Here is a 22,463-nt window from a genome sequence, read left to right as displayed (position 1 = left end):
CGTGGTCAGAGAGGTTGATACCGGGGGGCGGTGTTGGGGGGACGTGGCCAAAGATGTATACCCAAAAATCTACAGTGGTTTCTTTCTTCCAGGTTATCCCTCACTTTTAAAATCCTTGGTGGCCAACTGAAGTCCTTCCGTGGTGGAATTAAAGCGAGAAGTTTCTGAAATAAAAAAAAAGAACAAGGTCTGCTGAAGTTCCACAACAGCACAGTCAGCAAAAAGACTTAACAGATAATCCAGCCCTCAGACTGAGAAGAGTCTGTCCAATGTTTTTTAAAGTTTCTAATACTCAGCTGTTGGTTACTTTTTTAAACAGCTAAAAAGACTGGAGAGGAAGCAGACAATGAAAAGCAAAGGAAAAATAAAAGAATGTAAGGAGAGTGGAAAAGGAAGAAGATAAGAACTTGGATGTCAAAACTAAAGGGAGTAAGGACCTTACCACTTGAAAGCTGAAAAATAAGGAGAAGAGTAACACAGTGGATATTTTTTCCTCTACACATCACAAACACTGTATAATGAACAGCTGTTCAACGAATACCACCATAGTACAGCTACATCTCAATTTTTTTGTTACAATGTGCATTGTTTTTGCTGTTACATGCACTCAGGACCTCACAGGCTTTCATGTTACAGAGTTAGTGTGAGGCACCCGCACAACCCAATTGTTCCTCTTTCTTGAGAGCTCCAAAAACACTGCTGTGGGCAGCACTTATTCCCTTAGGTAATTAGACTCTCTGCTTGAATGATTTTTTGAGCCAGGTTTTCCTGGTAAGCACTCTAAAAGGCAGGTGAGGTTTTCTGGTCATAATTCTGTGCACTTTTTCATGCTTCATTTTGTTTAATATTAGTGGTTAAATGTCAAAGGACAGGTAAGTTTTTTCACTATTATCTTTATATCAAAGTAGCAACTGGAAGAAGTTTGACCATGGGATGATATTTTCTGTAGCAATACTGGAAGACTGCTTTAGTCTGCTTTGTATCCTTCAGATTAATTTTTTTTCATTTTAGCCAAACCAGTCCTGCCTCTCCCAGCTATACACTCCTGCTTTTTTGCCCACGTCCTACTGATCTCATGGGCTCTAGGACAATTTGTTTCAGACCAAAAACATTTTGGATGTCTTCATACATTAGATGTTAGAGCTGAACTGCCTCACTCAGAAGCATCACAGCCATGAAAGGGAAGTGCTTGGAATAGCACAGCCAGGGAAAGGAGGATAACACCAGGGTATCAAGAGATTTGTCCCACCAAAACCACAGCCTTCAGGGCTCTTGTGGAAGAAGTATTCCTGCAGAGAGTTACTGACTGCTGTACTTCAAAAAGAAACATGTCATCTTCTGCTTTGCAGTAGTCCTGCAGATAAATGCTTGAACAGACACATTTGTATTGCACTGGCATCTCTGAGTCCTGGTCTAAGGAGAACTTCTAGGCACCAAAATAATGCTGTTTTCACTGATCTCAACATTTCTCAAACTGGGAACTCTTGCTTAATCTCCAGAACAAATACTGATGTGCTGCCAATGCTGCAATAAGGAGCTCTCACAAAAGCTTGAGATTAACCCTGTGTTTTCACAGAGGAACACTGTTCACCCTCCCACTGGAATACAAACATCCTTATACAACATGAATACAGAAGCATGTTCATCTGGCTAACAGATTAAGCTGCACTTGGCCAGTAATGCTCAGTTTGCTTTCCAGTCTAAAGGGACCAAAATTATCATATTAGCTTTCTCTTGATTTCCTATGATTTTAAAATCTTTTTGGTAGGAATGTCTCAATTTTCCTAGGTTTTTATTTCCCCCCTGACATTTGAAGGAATAAAATCTATTTCAACATTTACAGTTGTTCACTTGAGCGGTTTCACAACCACTCTGGGACATCACCCTTGGCAAGTCTGTTTTAATCAGGAACCAGAGGGGAATTATTTTGTGGTGAGGCAAGACAACCTTATCCCTCAAAGCCAGGGGCACCATCGATCAGGAAAACTCACCTGTCTTTTACAATGCCTGCATGCAGACATTGTGGAAGCACTGGAATACTCATGTGGGGTCTGCGTTATCCTGTATCCTGTGCCTGATCGTCAGCATGAGCCAACTGAAAACCCTAAGGCATGCTTCTTCCTTTCCACATACTTTTCTTGGTTTAATTCTTCTAATATCCTACATTTGTAAAAGCTTAAAAGAGTCCTCTACCTGAAGGTTTGGTTGCAGAATACATGGCCCCTGATATCAGAGCTGACTGCTGCCCAGACAGGACACCCTGCACGTCCCCTCCTCGTATCTGCAGCAGCACGACCTCATCTGCTCCCTCACCCCAGCCTTGGCACTGAGCTGGACCTTACAGCAGCTTATCTAAATGCCTCAGTCCAGCAGGAAAGTATTGATTTGTTTGCTGTGGGGTTAGTGAATTAATGATAGCCTTCGTGTCAGCCAGCAAGCCCTGGAGCTGCTATCTGGAGCAGATGAGGGTTGGGAGGAAGGGCACTTCACACTTTGGGCAGCAGTTACCCATTGCATCAGCCTGCTCTGAGATGGCAGATCCCAGCTCCAGAGCAGCTTAAACCCATCTGATCTCTGGTGTCTCATCCTCTCCCTCCAACAGCCTTCAGGACCTTCCCTGCCTCATCTCAGATGCTGAACTAAAACAAAGCAAAACAAAAACCCCCAACATAAAACTCCAGCTGTATCTCCCCATTCCAGCATAGATCTCAATGGCCAAGCCCTGCAGAGACAGTGCAAGGCCTTTTTATGAGCTGAACACTGATGGGAAGTCTTCTTTTGTGGCAAAGTCTGCATTGCTCTCATTCTATATTCCATAGAACTAACACAAGGTGACACAGTAGAATGTTAGACTGCAAGACAGCGTAACAAACTGGGGTTTCCTGGCAGCACACAGTGGCTGGGTGACAAACATGCGGAGCTCTGGGTCATTTCTGCTGTGCTCATGACAAGCAGGAGAGGAAGACTGAAACAATTTTGGGAGTAGCAGAGCGGACAGACAAAGGGAGTAAATCTGATGGGAAAGAACCAGTTTGTTGGATTCAGCAACCAGATAAAGGTACAGACAAAAAGGCAGGATAATCTGCTAGCATGTGTCTTTCCTTTCTTGAAGCACAAAAGGAAGAAGTTTCATATTTCACCATTTTCTCCCAGGAAGTGAACATAGCTCTTCACATCTGTTTCTTTAGCATATAAATATTTAATCAATAACCTGGACATTTCTGGATAATAGCTTAGGACACAAGCCCACACAGACATCCAGTCAGGACCATAAGCCAAAATCCTGCCTCTAGAGTGTTCATATTGCAATATTAGAAATAAGTAGCTTCTAAAAATTGGTAGGCCTAAGTATTTTGTGAAAATATTTTTTATTTGCTTATCCAATACTATAGTATCTGATTATTTAAGAGGAAAATACTGCTACCAGATGTTCTTGCTGTTATTAATGATTTGTGCTGAGAGCATCCTGCAAGACCAGTGCTCTCTGGGCCACATGGTTCACAGAAATCTCCCTCATCTTCCTACACTGGTGGCTGGTACCAGCTAATCAGCCTGCAATGTCATTTTTGTCATCAATGACATATAGCCAAATCAAACCCCATTCAAGAGGTTTCAATTCCAACCCAAACTATTCAACTACTTCCCCTGTGACATGAACATCCACTGTGAAAACTTCTGTGTTTATAACAGCTCCAACACAGTGCACACCCACCTCCTTGACTCCTGTTCCAGCCATCAGCTGGAGGCATGGTCAGGTCAGACACAGGGCACCAGGTGACAGAGACCTCCTGACCACACCCCATGTGGATGATATTCCAGCAGTCCTGAGATGTCTGGATAGGAACAATTTAGGCCTCAGGATATGGAATCTTTTTCTGGCTCAGTTTGCTCATGGTGTAGATTATTCTATTCCCATGTACCTCAGTTTATTTGTTTAAAAACTACAGATTAATCCATTTTCCATTTTGGAAAGAACAACTGACGGCAAATGATAGAGAAGTTAAGCTAGCATTTTCCTGCTGGAACCCATAATCCTTCCTTTTTATCTCAATCTTCCCAGAATATCTCTCATAAACAAACCAAAGAAACTTTGCCAAGTTACCAAAGGGTTCAAAAATTCATGAGACAAGCAAGAACATGATAGCACACTTTGTCACACCAAATGAAAACATTTATGAAAATTTAACACTTCAATATACAGTCTTCCTGTGACCTCTTGCTACTGTTTCTCCATTGAAAAGCAGAACTGCCACTTCTTCATAATTTGTGAAATACTGTTTTATTATTCATAGAGTTATTTTCATAATTAGACCCTTAATGGAGCCAGCATTACTTTCCATGCTGAAAAGACAAGGAAAGTAGAGCTGTGATGACTCACTACAGATTGCCACAGCAACCAAAATGGGAATAAATTCCGCCTCTTAGGCATCCTACCCTGCTGCTTTCACTTCACCACACATGTTTTAGATTTCAGAGAAAAAATAAAATCATATGGCTTTAATAACAAAATACTGCCTTCTCTTTTCCCCATTCAGGCTTGAAAGAAACAAAATCTGAACAACCCTCAACCCTAACTCAGTTAAAACCCAAGTAAATTGGAGGATTCTAAATGCACCTTAAAAATTATAACAAACAATATTCTTTAGATGTTTGGTCAAGTATAATAAAAAGATATTTGGTTAAATATAATAAAAGAGTAAAATATTCACAAGGTGAGTGATTACCTGTTTGTTCATGCAGAATTTAAGACAGTCACTCATGACTGATGAAATGCAGCATCCAGACAGCCAGTGCAGGTTATGATGTTCTCCTCTATCATATCTTGACATAGCTCCATGTCTGATAGTGTTTCAGAAGAGTCTTTATTGTCTTGGGGATTTTTATTTAGATCTTCAAGATTAATAATATCATCTAAAAAATAAAGAAATTACAAACTGCAGCCAAAACCACCTGAAATTACCTTACATAGTCTCTCATTTCTGTTGTGTCAAGATAAGAGTATTTCTAGAACAAGCTTTTATTTTACCAGAATCTTCATGATTTTTGCATCCTAAAAGCCTTATAAAATGAATGAAATCTTTCTGTTTTGTCTCTCATAGGGGTGCAGAGTGAAAGACAACACCCATGCATGCGTCTATTCCCACTCTTAGGCTGCTTTTGGAGAGGCAGTGTTTCTCCTAAAATAGAGAAACTTCTCTCCTCTTTTAGACAGCAAATTCTACCAGCTTTCAAGCAACTACTGTTGTGTATTTTTAAACTTGTTAGAGAACCTGTGAAATTGTAGTGCATTAATATGGAAATCACAGAAAAAGACAATGAGCAACCTTATCTCATAACTTCCACACTCCAGGAATTAATGCATGCAGAAGTCCAGAGCTTCACATGAGCCCTGATATCTCTTACTGCCCAGGTGTGTGACCCCAAGTGCTGTTTGACAGCAGCTGAACATGAGCCAGCTGTGCCCAGGTGGCCAAGAAGGCCAGTGGCATCCTGGTCTGTATCAGCAATAGTGTGGCCAGCAGGACCAGGGCAGTGATTGTCCCCCTGTAGTCGGCACTGGTGAGGCCACACCTCAAGTTCTGGGTTCAGTTTTGGGCCCCTTACTATCAAAAGACTCTGGGGTGCTGGAGCATGTCCAGAGAAAGGCAGTGGAGCTGGGGAAGGGTCTAGAGCACAAGTCTGATGAGGAGCAGCTGAGGGAGCTGGGGGTGTTGTTTAGCCTGGAGAAAAGACTTAGGGGGGACCTTATTGCTCCCTACAACTGCCTGAAAGAGGGGTGTAGCCAGGTGGGGATTGGTTTCTTTTCCCAGATAACAAATGTCAGGACAAGAGGAAATGGCCTTAAGTTGCACTGGGGAGGTTTAGATTGGATATTAGGAAAAATTTCTTCACTGAAAGAGTGGCTGGGCATTGGAACAGGGTGCCTAGGAAGTAGTGAAATCATCATTTCCCAAAGTGTTCAAAAAGTGGGTAGATGTGGCACTGAGGGACAGACTTGGGCAGTGCTGGGTTAATGGTTGGGTCAATGACCTTATAGGTCTTTTCCAACCTAAATAATTCCATGGTTCTATTATTATGCTGCCAACTTTCAGTGATAATGAAGTTTAATTAACTTGAAGATACTCAACCTTTCAGGGAAATGAAGTCTCAAGAAAGACTATATAATGGTAAACACGACTTTGATCTAGAATGGATAAACTTGAGCTAATTATTGGAATGTTTCAATGTAGGAAACTTTATAAGGCAATTTTAGCACTTAGATGAGGAAAAATTAAGTGATGACAGCAACCATAGCTCTGTCGACTATGGACATGATCAACGGCAGCATAAATTCATTCATCACATCATCGTGCTTTTGCACAAAGAGGAGTGTTATCACTAATTGGTAACAAAAACCCATTGAAAAGAAGAATTTTATACAGTTTTTGTATCACAGAATAGACTTACCAGTCAAGCCATCTTCATTCTGCAATCCGTTTGGTTTCTGCTTTTCCTAAAATAGATAACATTAGTCCAGCAAAAAGAAAGTATGTGACAAGAGATGTTATTTTGGGCAAGAACAAAGTCCATGCTCTATTTTATTTTATAACAACTAGTTCATTGTAATCAGGATTTTCCTGATTTCCACTACTCTACAAGGAAAAAAAGTAATTTATAAGTTAACACTTCCCAGCTAGACAAAGAGAATTAATTTGCCCACAGTCACGCAGAGTAACTTCTCTGCTGCAGCTCTAGCAGAGGTGATGGAGGATGAGGTCTGCTCAGATGATGAGAGAAAACTATAAGACAGAAAACATCTGAATGATGGTAGCTTGTACTTAATGAACATAGGTCAGGTCAAGACACAGGTATCAAAGTTTTTTCACCCTTTTTTAACTAGTAGTTGCATACACTTCTGAAGTTGATCTTTTAAAACCTGAATCCTACCATGCCAATGATCTGGTTTTAGAAATACTCAGAGGAGGACAAAAACCATCTGCCTCCTCATTGTGGATATTAGAGCAAATTTACTAACAAAGAACTGAAAAATTCCCCTTTGCACCTGAAATATTGGAAAGCCTTCCAAAATCCCCTAAAATTCATACCTCCACAGAGGTCTTCCACAGTAAATAGATCATCTTTGAAACTTTCCAGTCAAGGGGAACTATATAATCATCTGGCAACAAGGATTCTGCAGAAGAAAATATTTTTTGCAGTTGAATGTTCAGATCTCTTCATAGCCAAAATATATCACTGAATCACGATTTTTGCACGCGTTATTTACATAACTTTTTTAAAAGAAAATATTTAAATGAGCCAGCAGCAAAATCAGAACTTGGAATTTCTGGAATCTAAGGTCAGTGCACAAGAGGGGAAAGAAAGGGAAGGAGATTTGGGTTTCGTTTCTTTATTTAGACAAAGACTTTCCTACCATACTTTCATTTCCCCCACATACTCCCCTAAAAATAGGCACACGCAAGAAAAACAAAGTTTTCAGCCAATAAATTAAAAGAAATGGAACTTAAATAACAGCCATTAAAATTTAAAAAGCTTGATTATTAGAATTTGTGCACTATCAGTAGAGCGCTTCCTAAAACGTTTTAACTCTAACACCGTTTAAGAAGCTGAAAAGAGGTTCTTCATAGGAAAACTGTCTGAAATATATTCTAGTCTTATAAGAACCATACAAGCAAGACATACAATTAAATCTTCCATTTATAAATAACTAAAGACATTTATTTACCAAAAATTTCCCCTCCAAAATAATTCCAATAAAGATTGACTGCAATTCCAAGTGTTATAAAATAATACCACTCAAATGTGTGCATCAATAAATAGTTGCCTGTCAATGTACTGTATGCCACCAAAAAAAATCAGGATAATTTTTGGAATTGTAGGATAATAATAACAAAGGAGAACGTGGCCAGCCAGGCACAATTCTGGTGGGAAAACCCCAGCAGTCAGCAGTCACAAGCTGGCAGAGCTTCAGAGAGATATCAGGGTGGATTTGTATTTCTTGAAGGTTATTCCAAAGGAAACTCGCCTAAGTTCCAGAGAATGTCACCTGTTACTGAATCAGAGGAGAAGGACATTTGGTTCACTAAGCTACTGAGTGTTTCTGAATGCCTGGTTATTCTCTTTCTTTCTTGGAAGATGCCTGTTTTCAAGTCATGGCCAACACCCTCTAACATTATAAAATTTAAGATCACAAGTATGAAGATTCATCAAGTTTGGAGAAGAAAAATGTTTTATATGCAACAGTTGAGGACATCAACAGTACTTCTTTGCTTAATTTCAGCTCTATATGGCAAATGCTTTGGTGTGTGGTGCCAGATTTAGGTAAAGCAGTCCTTTAGGTCCCCCTTTAGGGACATAAAGCCAAGTAATGCTTCCTATGATTTGCATCACTGTTCTGGCAGATGGCATTGCCATGGACTTTTAAAAAACAACAAAGAATCCTGACATCAGTTTGAGCAGATAAAATGACATAAGCTACTCCTCAGCTGTCAGATTAAAATTTTCATATGAAAATTTATGCTTAACTTTAAATTCTACTGAAACAAACAAATGTAAATGTATACTGAAAAGCTGCCCTGTGTTTTTAAATCCTATTTGTTGGCTAAATGAAAGTTACAGTTTCTCCACTAAATTTGGACCCAAGAAGCTGAAAAACATTATGCACAGGGAATATGTCTCTTTCAGCAGGTGTTCTAGGGTGACTTCCAAACAAAACTCTCGTGTTTTCACTGGTTACAGCTCTGTGGGATTACATTAGCCTGCAGTATACTGGGAAATGGTGGCCGGCACACTCAATTCCTTTAAAGGATTGCTCGTAATTTACCTGCTAACTTAAAAGTATTAAGCTGAAAGTACAACAATAAGGTAACTGGAGCTCTGGAAGGCAAGTACACAACACTAGGACACATTAATAAGGCACACTTAAAAAGAAGACATTCACTTTCAGAAGACATCTTGTAAGCCTGATATTGAATTTCAAACCAAGTTAGATTTTGGGAAAGTTTTTCAACAGCATCTAAGCCACGTAAGAATGTATGAAAACTCAATTAAAAAAATAATGTTGCTATCTGGAATATAAAACCAAACATGCAGCCTTTATATAAGTGCACACATTTTGTACCACATTTCCATTTTGTTCCATAATCATCACAGTAAAGTCTCATTCAGTAGGATGTATTCAAACATCATTTAGTTCTGTAATCAACACAGAAAAGTCTTACTAGGATATATTAAAATTCAGGAAGCATTTGGATTTAAAGTTAGTCTACTTTTGTTACTAAAAAGACTGCAAGTACAAGGCCAAACCAAAAGCCCCTTTAACAGAGACTAAGGATTTTAGGTACAAACTAAAAACTGTCACCAAAATAGCAGTGATTTGTTTCAACAGCATTAATATTTAACTAAAAACTGCAATAAAAATGAGTTTCTAACCATAGTATTTTCATATGTTTTTTGGTTTGGAGGGAGTGCTTTGGTTTTTGTTTGTGGTTTTGAGGGGATTGTGGGCTTTTTTTGTTTTACATAGGAGTAGTAAGAAAAGCATTATACCCAGTGGAAGACCTGGAGAACCAAAGAGCTGCACAAGTTGAAAAGCAAATCCTAATGATAAGGGAAGTCCCAGGAAACTGCATTTCACATCTGCATCTTGATAATCTTCAAGCTGTGATGCCTTTGGTGGCTCAGAGTCATCTGCTCCATTTGCATTTTCACTGCAGCTTGCGATTGTAGTACAATCTTCTAGATACTCAGAAACAATTTTAACAGAAGACAAATTATCTGGTTGGCCATTTGTAACCTCTGAAGAAACATGTTCACCCTCATCCTCTTTTTTAGTAACTACCTGTTGTGGCTGAAGAGTTGTAGCTTGCTCCTCCTTTGTCTTGGAATCTACACAAACCCTGCAGGCATATTTTGATATAGGAGAACATGGTCCTGAATGAATGTAAGAAATATTATGTACCAGAGCATCTGCATCCAGAGTGGGTGAGGAATATTCCTGCAATGCATGGTCCTGTTCGCGTGCTTCTCCACAGTTCTTGCTTAGAAAGTATTTTTGCCTGACTTCTAAAACACTGTTTTGTGGAATATCTTCTCTTACCGGGATGTCCTTCCCTTCCTCTGTGTGAGCAAAGATCTGTCTTGGTAGGTTAAACTTTGGTGCTAAGTTGACAATTCTCCTGTATCTCTTCCTCTTCAGTATAGTTGGTGTAGCATCATTTATTGGCATATCTATTTCACTTGAACCCTGCACAAAGGCAGCCCTGGCTTCCACTAGGGAATCAAAGTGCACTTCACCAGTTGGAGATGCAGACAGACCATTGCTTATTACATTGCCAACTTCCTCAGTTTCTGTTTCACTATGGTTTTCCTTTACCAATCCCTCATTTGACTGATAGCAGTTTAGCTCTGCTGAACTGTTCATGTGAGTCTGTTCAGGTTTCCTCACTTTTTGAGATTTTTGTTCACTTACACATTTATCCTCAGAGCAAGGAGAGAGAGAAACTTGAGTATTGAAGCCCATCTGCAACTCCTCAGTAGATAAATTAATTGAAAAAAAAGCCCAAGCATTGGAGGTAGTTTCTTCTGCTTTTAATGGACATTTGCCCTCTGTGTTATCAGGCACAGTATCAAGTATATTCGAACTGCAATACTGAGAGATTTCTTTTTCTTCACTGTTTAAACTTACCCCCTTGGCTTCCAAGTCAGGTTCACATGTAATTTGGCATGATCCCAGTTTGTTTTCTGTGCTTAACAATGACATATCATGGTCTTCAGAAATGTCTTCTGTTTCCTGGACAGAATTTTTATCATTGCTTATTGCTAGGAAACTGCAGAGGTTGTCTTTTTGCCTTTGCTTTGCTTCCTTTTCATCTAATGCATTTTTGGTTAGGTTTTCAGTACAAAAAGGTTTTACATCTCTTAAAAGCAAACTGTCACCTTCTACAGGCAATTCATTTTTCCATGCACTATTTGACATCACTGTGACCTCAGGCACAGCAACCAGAAAACTCTCTCTTGAAACCCCTACAGCTTCTTTTACGCTTTCATCACTACTCTTAGGCTGCTCTTCACAAACTCTTACTGGATCCTCTGGGCCTTTGCTGAATGTACACGTTGATTTTTTGTTTTCTTCTCCCAAGTTATCCTCTTCACTTTCTGATCCATCATGGTCACCTGGAATTGGATGATGAGCTACTCCACATAACATTTTCTTTGTAATTTCTGTGTGATTGCTTTTCATTGTTTTGTTTCTTTTTCTCTTTTTCTTCTGCTTTGCTTTTATTAACAGGAATCCGGGGTTCTTGCTTAAAATTTTCTCCCTATGTGAAAACAAAAAAGATCAAATGTAAAACCCCAAACAAATTAAAAAACCAAGCCCCCACTAACTTAGAGCAATAACATATTCATGGTGATCAATCTGAAGAATAGGTACTTTACGTTACTATGATGATCAAACACAGAATATCTGCATTTTTCAGTTGATAATATCTCAGATGACACCTTCTATTGGTTAAACAAATGCTTAATCAATACAATTCAGGACAATCCTGAACACTTAAATCCATTTAAGTAAACCCAGCTGCCACCTCAATAACTTTGCTTTACAAACAGTATCACAAATCATCGTTAGACCAAACATTGTATTTCTAGATGCCTTTCTAGCATGATGTTTGAATAATAGATCCTGAAAAAGTTGGTGCTATTCTGAAATTTCAGTAAATGCTGTGTGTGGAGCTGAAAGGTACAAAGCAGAGGACAATGTCATCCATTAAGATCAAATACTCAAATTCGAAACATACTCATTTCAAAACAAAATCCAAATAATGTAATGTTACAGTGACTACAGGAACCCTGATAATTGCTGTTCAGTATATTAAGTGTTGAATCATAAATATTTGGAAGAAATATTTCATATTTTATTACCAACAAAATAATACACTGTGGAAAAAATAAGATGTAGGAAAAATGACATGTTTACAGTTAATTTCGTAGCTCTTTTCAGAAGTCTTATTTATTTTGTCTGAATTTCTCATCAAATGTAACAGAAAGCAGCCCTGACTTCTCTGAAATCTTGACATTGGCCCATCAGCTAACTAACCCTGAAATGAAAACTTGTAAGAAAAACCCAGTCTAGGATTCCATCCAGGAACCTAACATCTCCCTTTTCAATTGTTCAGAGAGATGAAGTTTTTAGAGCTGTGATTGATAAATCTTTGTACCAAAGACATGTTCCTTTTCTGTAATTCTTCACTTTTCTGAAAGTCTTTGTTTGCGATGGTACTTCACACAATACGCTAAGGCAAAGCAGCAGCTAGAATTATAGGGTAAAATTAGTTGATTTTGAGGAATGTGTATGTAAAATTACCTGCTTTATTAAGTACAGTATTCTGAAATTCTTGAGAGAAACAATACAAAACAAACTATAAAAGGGTGTAGAGGGAAAGCTGATCACTAGGAGGCAGACTGGGAACTAATGGGAATCCTATGGGAATCTATCTTTACCTTTTATTGATTCTTAAATTTATCTACTGTTAGTCTCTTTTAAGTTCTTCCTTAATTTGAACTCTACAGAGCAAACCCTCCTAATTCTCTGAGTGCAAAGGACATCAGCAGCCTTCTCAGCATAGCAATGAAGTTTGTTGACTGCAACAGGATTCAAAAGTCTTGGTGCCTTGATATCGGTGCAAGGGGCACTACAGATCTCCATAGTGGTCTTGTCGGAAAGCACAAGAAATTTATTTCATTATAATACCATCCAGATAAGAAATCCTACTAAGAAATGGGATTTTCTTCAACTGTTGGCATTTAAGTTCAAATGGTGCTTTTCTCCAAGTAATGAAAATTGACTTCCCCTTTTCCACATCTGTGTATTTTTGATACAGTGCCCTATGGTTTACATGGGAATGTCCACACCATGTTGAATTCTGTTCACAATACACTCCATAATCAGCAACATTCCTCCTATCTCTCCAGAAAGAGATACATAGGATGCCAAAGTTTTAGGATTGAATAGATCTTATTTGTCTATTGAAATAAATTATATTAAAGTGAAGTACCTGCAATAGGTAGCTGGAGATATTACTTTCTTACATATAGCCCACATATGCAGAAATCATATACTAATCCAAGATTATATCTTAAATCTTGACATTAACTTTCATCTTTGGTGAAGAAAATTCATAACTTGAAACTGGTTTTAGACAAGGAAATTCTCCGGAGTTTTCTGATTCATAAATCCTCTTACCAGTGAAATAGAAAATAATCTCTCAAATTTAACTGTTTTTAATGTAGTGGGGAATAAAACATCAGACCTGTGCACCAGTTCCAAGAAGAATTTATTGTTGTATCTAGAAGTCCTTGTGCTGCCAGAACAACTGCAAAAACGACAACTAAATTATCCATTACAGCACTGGCACAGGAAAGGAATGAACTTTTCCAGCCTCGATATTATTGTAGCTAAACTTTGCTTATTACTTACTTCTCCCAGATGTAAATTTGCACTGCTGCTGCTGGAAATTAACTTCCCTAATACTGGTGCAAGCATGTTTCTGATGTCTGTCCCCTGACACATCTGACAACACTTTCAGGACAATGCTGACAGAAACTCGCTTAGGCTGGGATGTTGCATCAGAATTGCAGAAATGAGAGAAAAAGTCTTAAAGGTCTGCACATTTTCTTAGTCTCCTTACTATTAATTCTGAATCAGGATGGAAAATCACACTGAATGGGATTCACTTCAGAATGCAAGAACAGAAAAAAACCACACCCACCAAATAATGGGAAAAGAATCCCCTGGATGATCCAGAAAAACTAACAGCTATTACTGCATTGAAATTGTTGCATGTCAAAATAATAACAAATACAAATGTTGACCCAGGATGATGATTTAGTACACCTGGATATAACCATGAATAGTGACATTCATCATAAATACAACTATGTAATTCCTGTGGTTTGGAAATATAGAAGTTTTATAACAGTTCAAGGAAATTAGTTTTATAAAGATATGAATTTCCTAAAGAAAGGACTAAAGCAACAAGGAAAGTGATGAACTATTAAGTATAGAACAATAAAATGTATTATACTTAATGGTTCTGGATAACTTTTGTTTTTGAATTTATTCTAAGAAAATACTACTGCAAGGAAATATTCTAATGCACTGTGATGGCTTAGCTAAAATTTCCTGCTTGGGGTATAACCCCGCATCATGTTAAAGTTTTTGCAGTCAATTAAGCTAATTGTCTACTAGTTTTCATAAGATTAACTTTGTTCCTCCTCTTTTAGTCCACCTTACATGACTTTAGAGAGTTTCTTTTACTGTAAAACCATATGGCACACAACCACTGAGAAAATGCAAGAACCAGCATGGAGACAGACTTCTTTTCTTTACAGAGACATTTGCTAGTGAGCTGCTATTAAAGGCATACAACACATGCAAAAGGAAAAGAAAAAAGGTGCAATTTCAGCTGGTATTTAAATTTTGCTACATATTATGTATTTAGAAACCTGGTTAGTAATAAAAAGACCTGAAAAAATATAATGGTATCTTTGTTGAAATAGGAATTCCCCTTCTGTAACACTTTTAAATTTCTCAGTATTGACTGTTCAGTCAATACTAAAAGCTTCTTGCCATAACTCTGTTACATGTGACTTTAAGGTTGCATCCTACTTCTCAAAGTAGCACTGACCAGGTTGATTGAGAGTCAGTGCTCAGACAACACTTTCAACTGGAGAAACAAATGCATTTTCACTGAAGTAGAACATACTAACTAATTAATCTAAAGCAATTAGTCACATTTTGCTGAAAAATGGCAAAACCAAAAGAATTACTTATTTGCAATTGTACAGACTTTACCTCCAGCATGCATCTAATCTGATGTCTGCTTGACATAGAAAAATGCCTGCAGTTACTGCTGTAATGAATCATAGAGTCATTTAGGTTGGAAAAAGTCTCTGAGATCATTGAGTCCAACCATTAACTCAGCACTGTCAGGTCCATTACTAAACCATGTCCCCAGGTGCCACATTTACATGTCCATTAAATACCCCTAGGGATGGTGACTCCACCGTTTCCCTGGGCAGCCAGTTCAGTGCTTGACAACCAGTAAAGAAATGTTTCCTAATCATCAGGCAAGATGGAGATAAATTTAAAATCCAATTCTGAATGACATTTAGCAATGAGGTACAGGATCTTTCAGAAATGTATGCCATCATTAATCTCCAAAGTCTCTGGACTGTGTTTTCAACATGAAAATTACAGCAGAGCAACTTGCCTAAGATGGCATTTACTGGGATACACTTCACTTTCCCCATCTGGTAAGTCCAAATACATTCTTAAATTCCTCGTGACCTAATTTTGCTTCAGAAACAACTAAAAATTGAAGTTATAATTTTGGAATGAAAAAATAAAAAGCCAAGGTACCAGCCTTTTTGTTACATATCTTGCCTTTAGCACTGAAATGAGTGATAAAGATCTAGTTCTGCAAAACCAAATGGAAAATTGGGTTATATTATCAGGTGATCAAGCACCTGGAAAAAACCACAAAACTTGCCAGCATTACTGGGTTTCCTGAAAGCTGAAATTCCATTAGACATCTGAGTATTCAACTTAGCACTTTGCTGCTGAAGAAACAGTCTTTGTCACCCTTGCCTGCTTTGCTCCAGACGATGCCCTTGTACTTCCACTATGATCTTTTGCTGGCTCTACCACTCTCCTTGCAGGTGGATTCACCTGCCTTGACCCTGCATCAAAAGAAAAGAAGTACATACTTTGTTGTTATGTTCATTTAACTCTCCAAAGCAAAAAAGAAAAAAAAGTGTCTGGCTAAGACAAAGAAGTGGTTGGTGGGAACATGTGAGTACCTCCAGCAGCAACATGTCAGGTTGCCTCACAGCAAGGAAATTCACTACAAATTATTTGCGAGAAATGTTTACACATTAGTGTTGCAAATTAATTCTCTCTGCCCCAAATCAGTAAAGATCCTACTAACTGAATTAAATCAGTAACTCAGTATTTATTATTCCTTTGTCTCTCAACAGCTTTGCCACTGGTGGTGAGATTTAAGTAACTTTATAAAATAAACTAATCACAATGCTCAAAGAGCTGGTCCAATCTTTGTACAGGAATGATGTATATACAGTTCTGTGCAATGTATTATCAGTCAGACTGCTGCCCTGTTATAGTTCAGACACAAAAGACCTTGATCTAGAGAGTACATGGAGAATAGCATGCAATTGGTCTGATTAAAGCATGCCTTTAGAAGCTGTTCATTTAATCAAATACATGGCAAAGGGCAAGCACTTTGCTTTCTAAGGTTAAAAAGCCAAACAACCCACCCACCAAAACCCCCACGTTCCTGAGATAACAGCAATTCAGTTTCAAATGACAGTCTGTTCACTCCATAGAAATTTCAGGTGAGATGACTTTACTGATTTTTGTCCTGCCTGGTTCACGAAAGTAATGAATGTCTTATGATTTAAATGTCCTAATTTGGCTCCTTAGTCATAGTCTATGTTGATCAAGATTAAAGAAATCAATCCTGAATATACTGTTTAAAACATGTTTATGTACTGAATATACTTGTGCCTACTATGAAACACCTACTTTCTGAACAAGTGAAAAACAAGCTGTTTCAACCTCTTCTAGATGCCATAAATATCTCACCTGACACAATTTGAAACTGAGAAGAGAAACATAACTCCCCCAGAAATAGATGGACTAATGGATGCCAACAGATGGAGAAGAGGTGCCATTTTTTCTTTGACTGAATTTTTCTGCACTATTAAGTATGACTTGGTGTTAAAAAGCACGTTAAGGTGAAAAAAAAGGACAACAAGAAACACTCCAAGTGATCTAATTATACCTTAAGGGGATGTACTTACAATACAGAGAAAGAACCCTGCAGTTTCACCATCAGCCTTTCCCCCATGAAGGCTCAGAGAATCAGTTTCAAGATCTGGCCACATTTAGTCCTTTGAAGGGAACTTGATGGGCACCAATGACAATGTTATGCACTGCAAATACAGTATCAATCATCTTGCCATGCACTCTAAAGTTACTGTTCCAATAAATAAATAAATATTTTAACCAGAAAATAAAAAGACCCACACCCTGTGATACATCATCCTAGCACCTGAACACAGATGACAGACATTGTAACAGGATGTAAAGATAAGCAAGTACAACAAAAGGGTTTTAAAAGTAAAAATTAGATTTACAGGGGGAAGTACTGACCTTTCTTACCAATGCACATTCACACCAAAAACAAATGTAAAATGAATTTTGAGATGAGACACAAGCGGAATCAAGTTGAAGAAAAATACGGGTGGGAGACTGAGGAAGCAATAGGGGCATAATGAGAGCAGATTTAAATATCTCGAGATAAGTAATAAACTATTCCCTGTTAGGAACTTTCAATGAAAGACAACAGATTTTAACTGAACAAAAAAAAAAAATTCAAATAGCTTAGGGGGTGGGTTTCTATATGCTCAGCTTTTACATCAGCAAGGGACTGGAAGCATTTAAAAAGTTAGAGAATAAGGTATAGCTCTCCACACAAGTTTATAATGAAGGGAAGAAAAGGGAAGGAGGAGATGGATCCAGAGTTATGAAGACAACAACTGCACTAAAAAACACACAGGACTCAGATGAGAAAAAGGCAGTTACAGAATAAACAAAAAAGGGAGAGGGGGGAGTTACAAGAGGAAAACGGTAAAAGAAAACAGTATCAGCAATATTAAGCAACCAGCCTCTAGCCTAGGTTATAGCAACATTAAAATACTGGTAACTGCAGACAATGTTGCTATTCAGAACATCTGTTCCACTTGTTGCACTCATTCTGTGCATCTCAAATGCTCTATGAAATACTGAGAACCACAGAGCAGTCAGTTAAAATGCATAATTCCATGGACATTATTACACCTTTTCCAACAAATCTCCATACTTCGTCATGCTAGCATCCAAATTTTACTATTTCCACATACTACACTTTGGTATTTATTCATTTTCCTTTTCAAATATCTTTTACCAAAGGGCTAGAGATATACAAAAGACATGATGAATTACCCCCTTAAAGATGACTAGTTTTTTTAAAATAGCCCTGTATTATTCCTAGAGTGTTGGGGATGAATAGGTGCAGAAAACTGTCTTTCAATTCTGTAATTTAGTGAGCATCAATAGAAATTTGTCTTTGGACAGAGAATAAAAAATTACTTCAGAGAAGCACCAATATATACTATTATTTTCCAGTTCTGGAAAGACCATACAGCTAACAAATGGACACTGAGGGAGAGCAGCTAAATGTGTTGTCAGGAACCTGTGAGCAACTCTGCCAACACAGCTATGAAACAACATATCCAGAATAAAGGGTACAGCCAGTTTTGCTGCTAGTTAAAGGCAGAAACAGTATCCACCTGAGAATAAGAACAGCATCAAGCCAGCATCCAAAACCTTGAGACCAGGCAGTACTTCCATTAGTGACTTAAAACTCTGCTCTGATAGGTAAGGGCTAACTCTTCTGATATTCTGGACACTGCTCTCACTCCATCATTTATAATCAAATAACTTCCGTCAGAAAGGGCCTCTGGAGATCACATGGTCCAACCTCTGCTCAAAGCACTATCATGATCTCATTGCTCAGTGCCTTGCCCATAAAAGTTTTGAATATTCCAAGGATGAGATTACACAAGCCACTATCCAATACAAATTGCCCATGTTGCAACCTCCACCTGTTGCTTCTCATCTAAGAGGACCTAGACCTAGGACCAAGAAAGGCACCTAGGTATTAATTATTAGACTCAAGAACTCATTATAGACTGCAGGAACAAAGCAGTAACAGAATGAAACACAATGCTCTGCCATCCACATATTGCATACAAAGAACTCAATTTATAATCCTACATAACGAATTTTTGCTGCACTGCCATAAACACAGTCTCTATAAAGTGAAGGATAATGCTAAATATTCATTGAGCATTTAGCACATGTAGCAAATGCCTGCAAAGAGCCACAAATGCAGCTCAGACATACAGACCTGACCTGCTTCGGGCAGACTATTCCATGTCTATACTTTTGTTGTCAAAGTCCCTGAAAAGCACTGTATCCATCTTGCAGGCTATCAGGAAAAACGTTAAATGGGGGAAAGTAATACAGTCCATCCACTCCTAAGCCAGGTTCATGGGCCTTCAGAAACTATTAATGGTTAAGACCAAGATGTGAGATAAACTGTTCAGTAATTTCTCATAGACTATTATAACCTATAATAGATGTTACCCAGACCTAAAGCTAATGAATAAAGGAAAAAAAAACCCTAAAAGTATTATGAATAATATAACAGCCACACAGGATTATAGGCCTATGACTAAGACTGATTTGTACATGATACAATACATCCCTTGAAATAAGCAAATGTTTACTCAGTAAACTAAAGCAGCATTTCTTAGTCTGTTAGCAATTTAGAAAGAGGTTAAACAATATGACCCAAGAGAATTCAGCCTTTTTAAAAATCAGTAGTTTAGATTGGATTAACAAAACAAAAAATTTAACATCATTAAAAAGACTGCAAGTACAACTGATTGTTTTGTTTTGGGTTTTCATGGATATATTCTGGCTTGGCACAACGTGATATTGTTACAAGAACACTATAAATCAGTAAGGTACACATGACATGGTCAAGGACTGCCTGCCTACCAGAGAAATGAAGCAGCAGCACTATCAGCTAAAGGAAACTGCAAAGACCAATTCCAGACAAAATACTTCAATGCTTTTATTATCCTTGATCTACAATTACACTGACAGCATACCTCAACCCAAAACCACCATTTGCAGCTTCTTCATTACTACAGTAATAAATTAAGACAAATTTGAGATGATTAGACCTTGATAAACTGTTACCTTTTTTCAAAATAAGACCAATTATGTTTTCACACTTCTTTTTCCTGTGATCTCAAAATAAGTAGATTTGAAGCTAATTTCAACCAATTGGCCTATAAAAAGAAAAAAAAAAACCATAACAAATTTATTGATGTACAAGATTTTCACCTAGGATATTAATAGAGAGCTTTATTCTCTGCTCTTGCTCTTATTTCAAAAGGACAAGAACATAAACATTAAAATGAGACAAGCATCAATCTAGAAACCCCAAAGGGAAATATTTCTACATCTGATCCACATGAAACATCTGATCACTTAAAATGAGGGCTTACTTTCAATTTCATTTCAACACTGTCTTTTTAATGCTTTTTACAGGAAATTGTAATACATGTGTCTGCTCTTTTGAAGTCTCAACATATACCTAGTCACCTCATCTCCATGATGTACCAGCACTGAGCAAAAACATTTCCTCCAGAGAACATGATTGCTAGAAAGCAGCAGTTAAAACTACATGCCACACATGAATGTGAGAATTCTTCTAATTCACTGAGAATGAAACTTACTGTTCAGCTAAAAGAAGAAAATACCAACAGTCTAAATTACAACAGGAAAGACACACAAACAATAAATATAAATGTTATGGGTCTTAGCTAGAGAAAGCCTTGTTTTCAGTGATTTATTAGCAGAGAAACAACCATCTCTGCAAAAGGTTTCAAGAGACAGATGTCAGATGAAATCTAGGCCTTCTTCTTAAACACAAAAAGCTTAAAAAGTTATGCATCATGGCAAACTAAATTGAACCTCAAGAGGGTATGGCTACAAGAACAGAAGAGAGGATACCTCACAGGAGATAATTTAACATCACAAAAAATTAGCAGTATTACACTAGGTTGTCACAGTTTATCCCCAGCTGTCACCTCAGCCCCACACAGCCCCTCACTCAACTCTCTCCTGATAGAATGAAGAGGATGAGAAGGATAAAAGTGGGAAAACTCATGGTTTGAGATGAAGACAGTTTAAGAGGTAAAGCAAAAACTGCACATGCAAGCAATACAAAACAAGGAATTCATTCACCACTTCCCACAGGCAGGCAGCTGTTCAGCCATCTCCCAGGAAAGCCAGGCCCCATCACATGGAACTGTTACTTCAGAAGACAACCACCACCATTCCAAACCCCCTCACTCCTTCTTCCTCCAGCTTTATATACCAGGTGTGATGCCATAAGGTCTGGGATCTCCCTTTGGTCAGCCGGGGTCAGCTGTCCCAGCTTTGTCCCCTCCCAACTCTCTGTGAGGAGCAGAAAGGCCTTGATGCTGTGTAAGCACCGCTCAGCAGTAACAAAAACACCCCTGTGTTATCAATACTGCTTCCAGGCAAATCTAAAACACAGTCCCAGACGAGCTATTCTGAAAACAACTAACTTTATCCCACCCAAAACCAGCACACAGGTTTTTCAGGGTTTGGTCTTGGGGTGGTAATTTTTTTCTTATCTATATGAAATTAAAATAAGAAAACTACATCGCCCAAAGAATGCTGATGAAAACTTTTGGTAATTCAGGATATTAACCAATGAACCAGGAAACAGCAGCTTAGATGAAGCAGTAAAACTAGAAGCACTTTTTCCTATACAGCTGATGCTAAGTGGTCTGCTATATTGATGCCTTGAGAATGAACCAATTTATGTATGTTCAACAAATTAATTTTCATTTAAATTTCAAGCTTAGAAAAGTTAACTGTTAAATTTACTTACCAAACATCCCACTAGTTTCAAGTATGCAGGAAAAACTTAGGATTTTCACTTAGAGCATAAGGCTCTATGCATTAGTTAAATTAAAAAAAAACAATCTGACATTATAATTTCATGAAATGTGATGAACTAGCAATTTATTTAAAAGGTGAACAATGGGAAACCTTCATTCTAGTTACAATATCATCATCAACAGAAGTACTGAACAGAAAGTACAGACAGTAAGAATTTTCAGATCCCCTGTCCAGCTAAGCAGCAAGTTCTTACATTTCTTGCACATTTTGACCAAATAACTAATTTTCCTTGGTTTTGAGGGCATGAGAAATTCAGTACCTGTAACATGTATTTCACATAATTTTTTAACTATAAAGAGTATAGTGTAAAATCAACTTCTGAGATAGAAGTCTATCATCCGTGACTGTCATATCCTCATAAAATATGATTATACCATGAAACAGAAGTGTTACACTGACAGTAATTCCAGTAGTTTTCACCTACCATGTCACTGTACTTACCTTAGAATACAGCTGTACAGATGAAGCAATTTACAAAGGTTTGATACACGAATTGCAAAGCTTCCCTTCATTAAGTGTCCTTTTCAAACTGCAGGCCAATTGATCAGCATGCTTTGCACAGCAAAACCACTCCCATGCACCGATAATTAAAAAGGTATCACAAGAAAAGCTGCACCATCTTAGAATAGTACAAATTATTACCTATTCAAATAAATACTGCTAAACAACCCCATTTAAATCTTCAGTAATCAGCTCTTTTTTTGCCATGCCTTAGCACTGTGTGAATATTACATAAGCCTCAATAAATTTTATCGTGTTATAGCTTACAGTA

The 22,463-nt window shown here is 37.9% G+C and overlaps 1 protein-coding gene across 1 annotated transcript in view; it reads right to left on the bottom strand.

Annotated features, from left to right (window-relative positions):
• Positions 1 to 4,756: 4,756 nt before the first annotated feature.
• The window catches only part of N4BP2L2 (NEDD4 binding protein 2 like 2), a 35,256-nt gene continuing 17,549 nt past the window's right edge, over positions 4,757 to 22,463 (bottom strand). The window contains exons 8-11 of the mRNA XM_030947115.1: positions 9,547 to 11,318; positions 7,086 to 7,171; positions 6,448 to 6,493; positions 4,757 to 4,911 (exon numbers count right to left, since the gene is read on the bottom strand). Of these exons, the coding sequence (XP_030802975.1) occupies positions 4,757 to 4,911; positions 6,448 to 6,493; positions 7,086 to 7,171; positions 9,547 to 11,318 (2,059 nt within the window). The remainder of the gene's footprint in view (positions 4,912 to 6,447; positions 6,494 to 7,085; positions 7,172 to 9,546; positions 11,319 to 22,463) is intronic.

This window comes from Camarhynchus parvulus, chromosome 1 (genome assembly GCF_901933205.1).
Source record: "Camarhynchus parvulus chromosome 1, STF_HiC, whole genome shotgun sequence".
Lineage (NCBI taxonomy): Eukaryota > Metazoa > Chordata > Aves > Passeriformes > Thraupidae > Camarhynchus > Camarhynchus parvulus.
The sequence above is the reverse complement of the archived record's forward strand: the minus strand, read 5'-3'. Positions and strand labels throughout refer to the sequence as shown.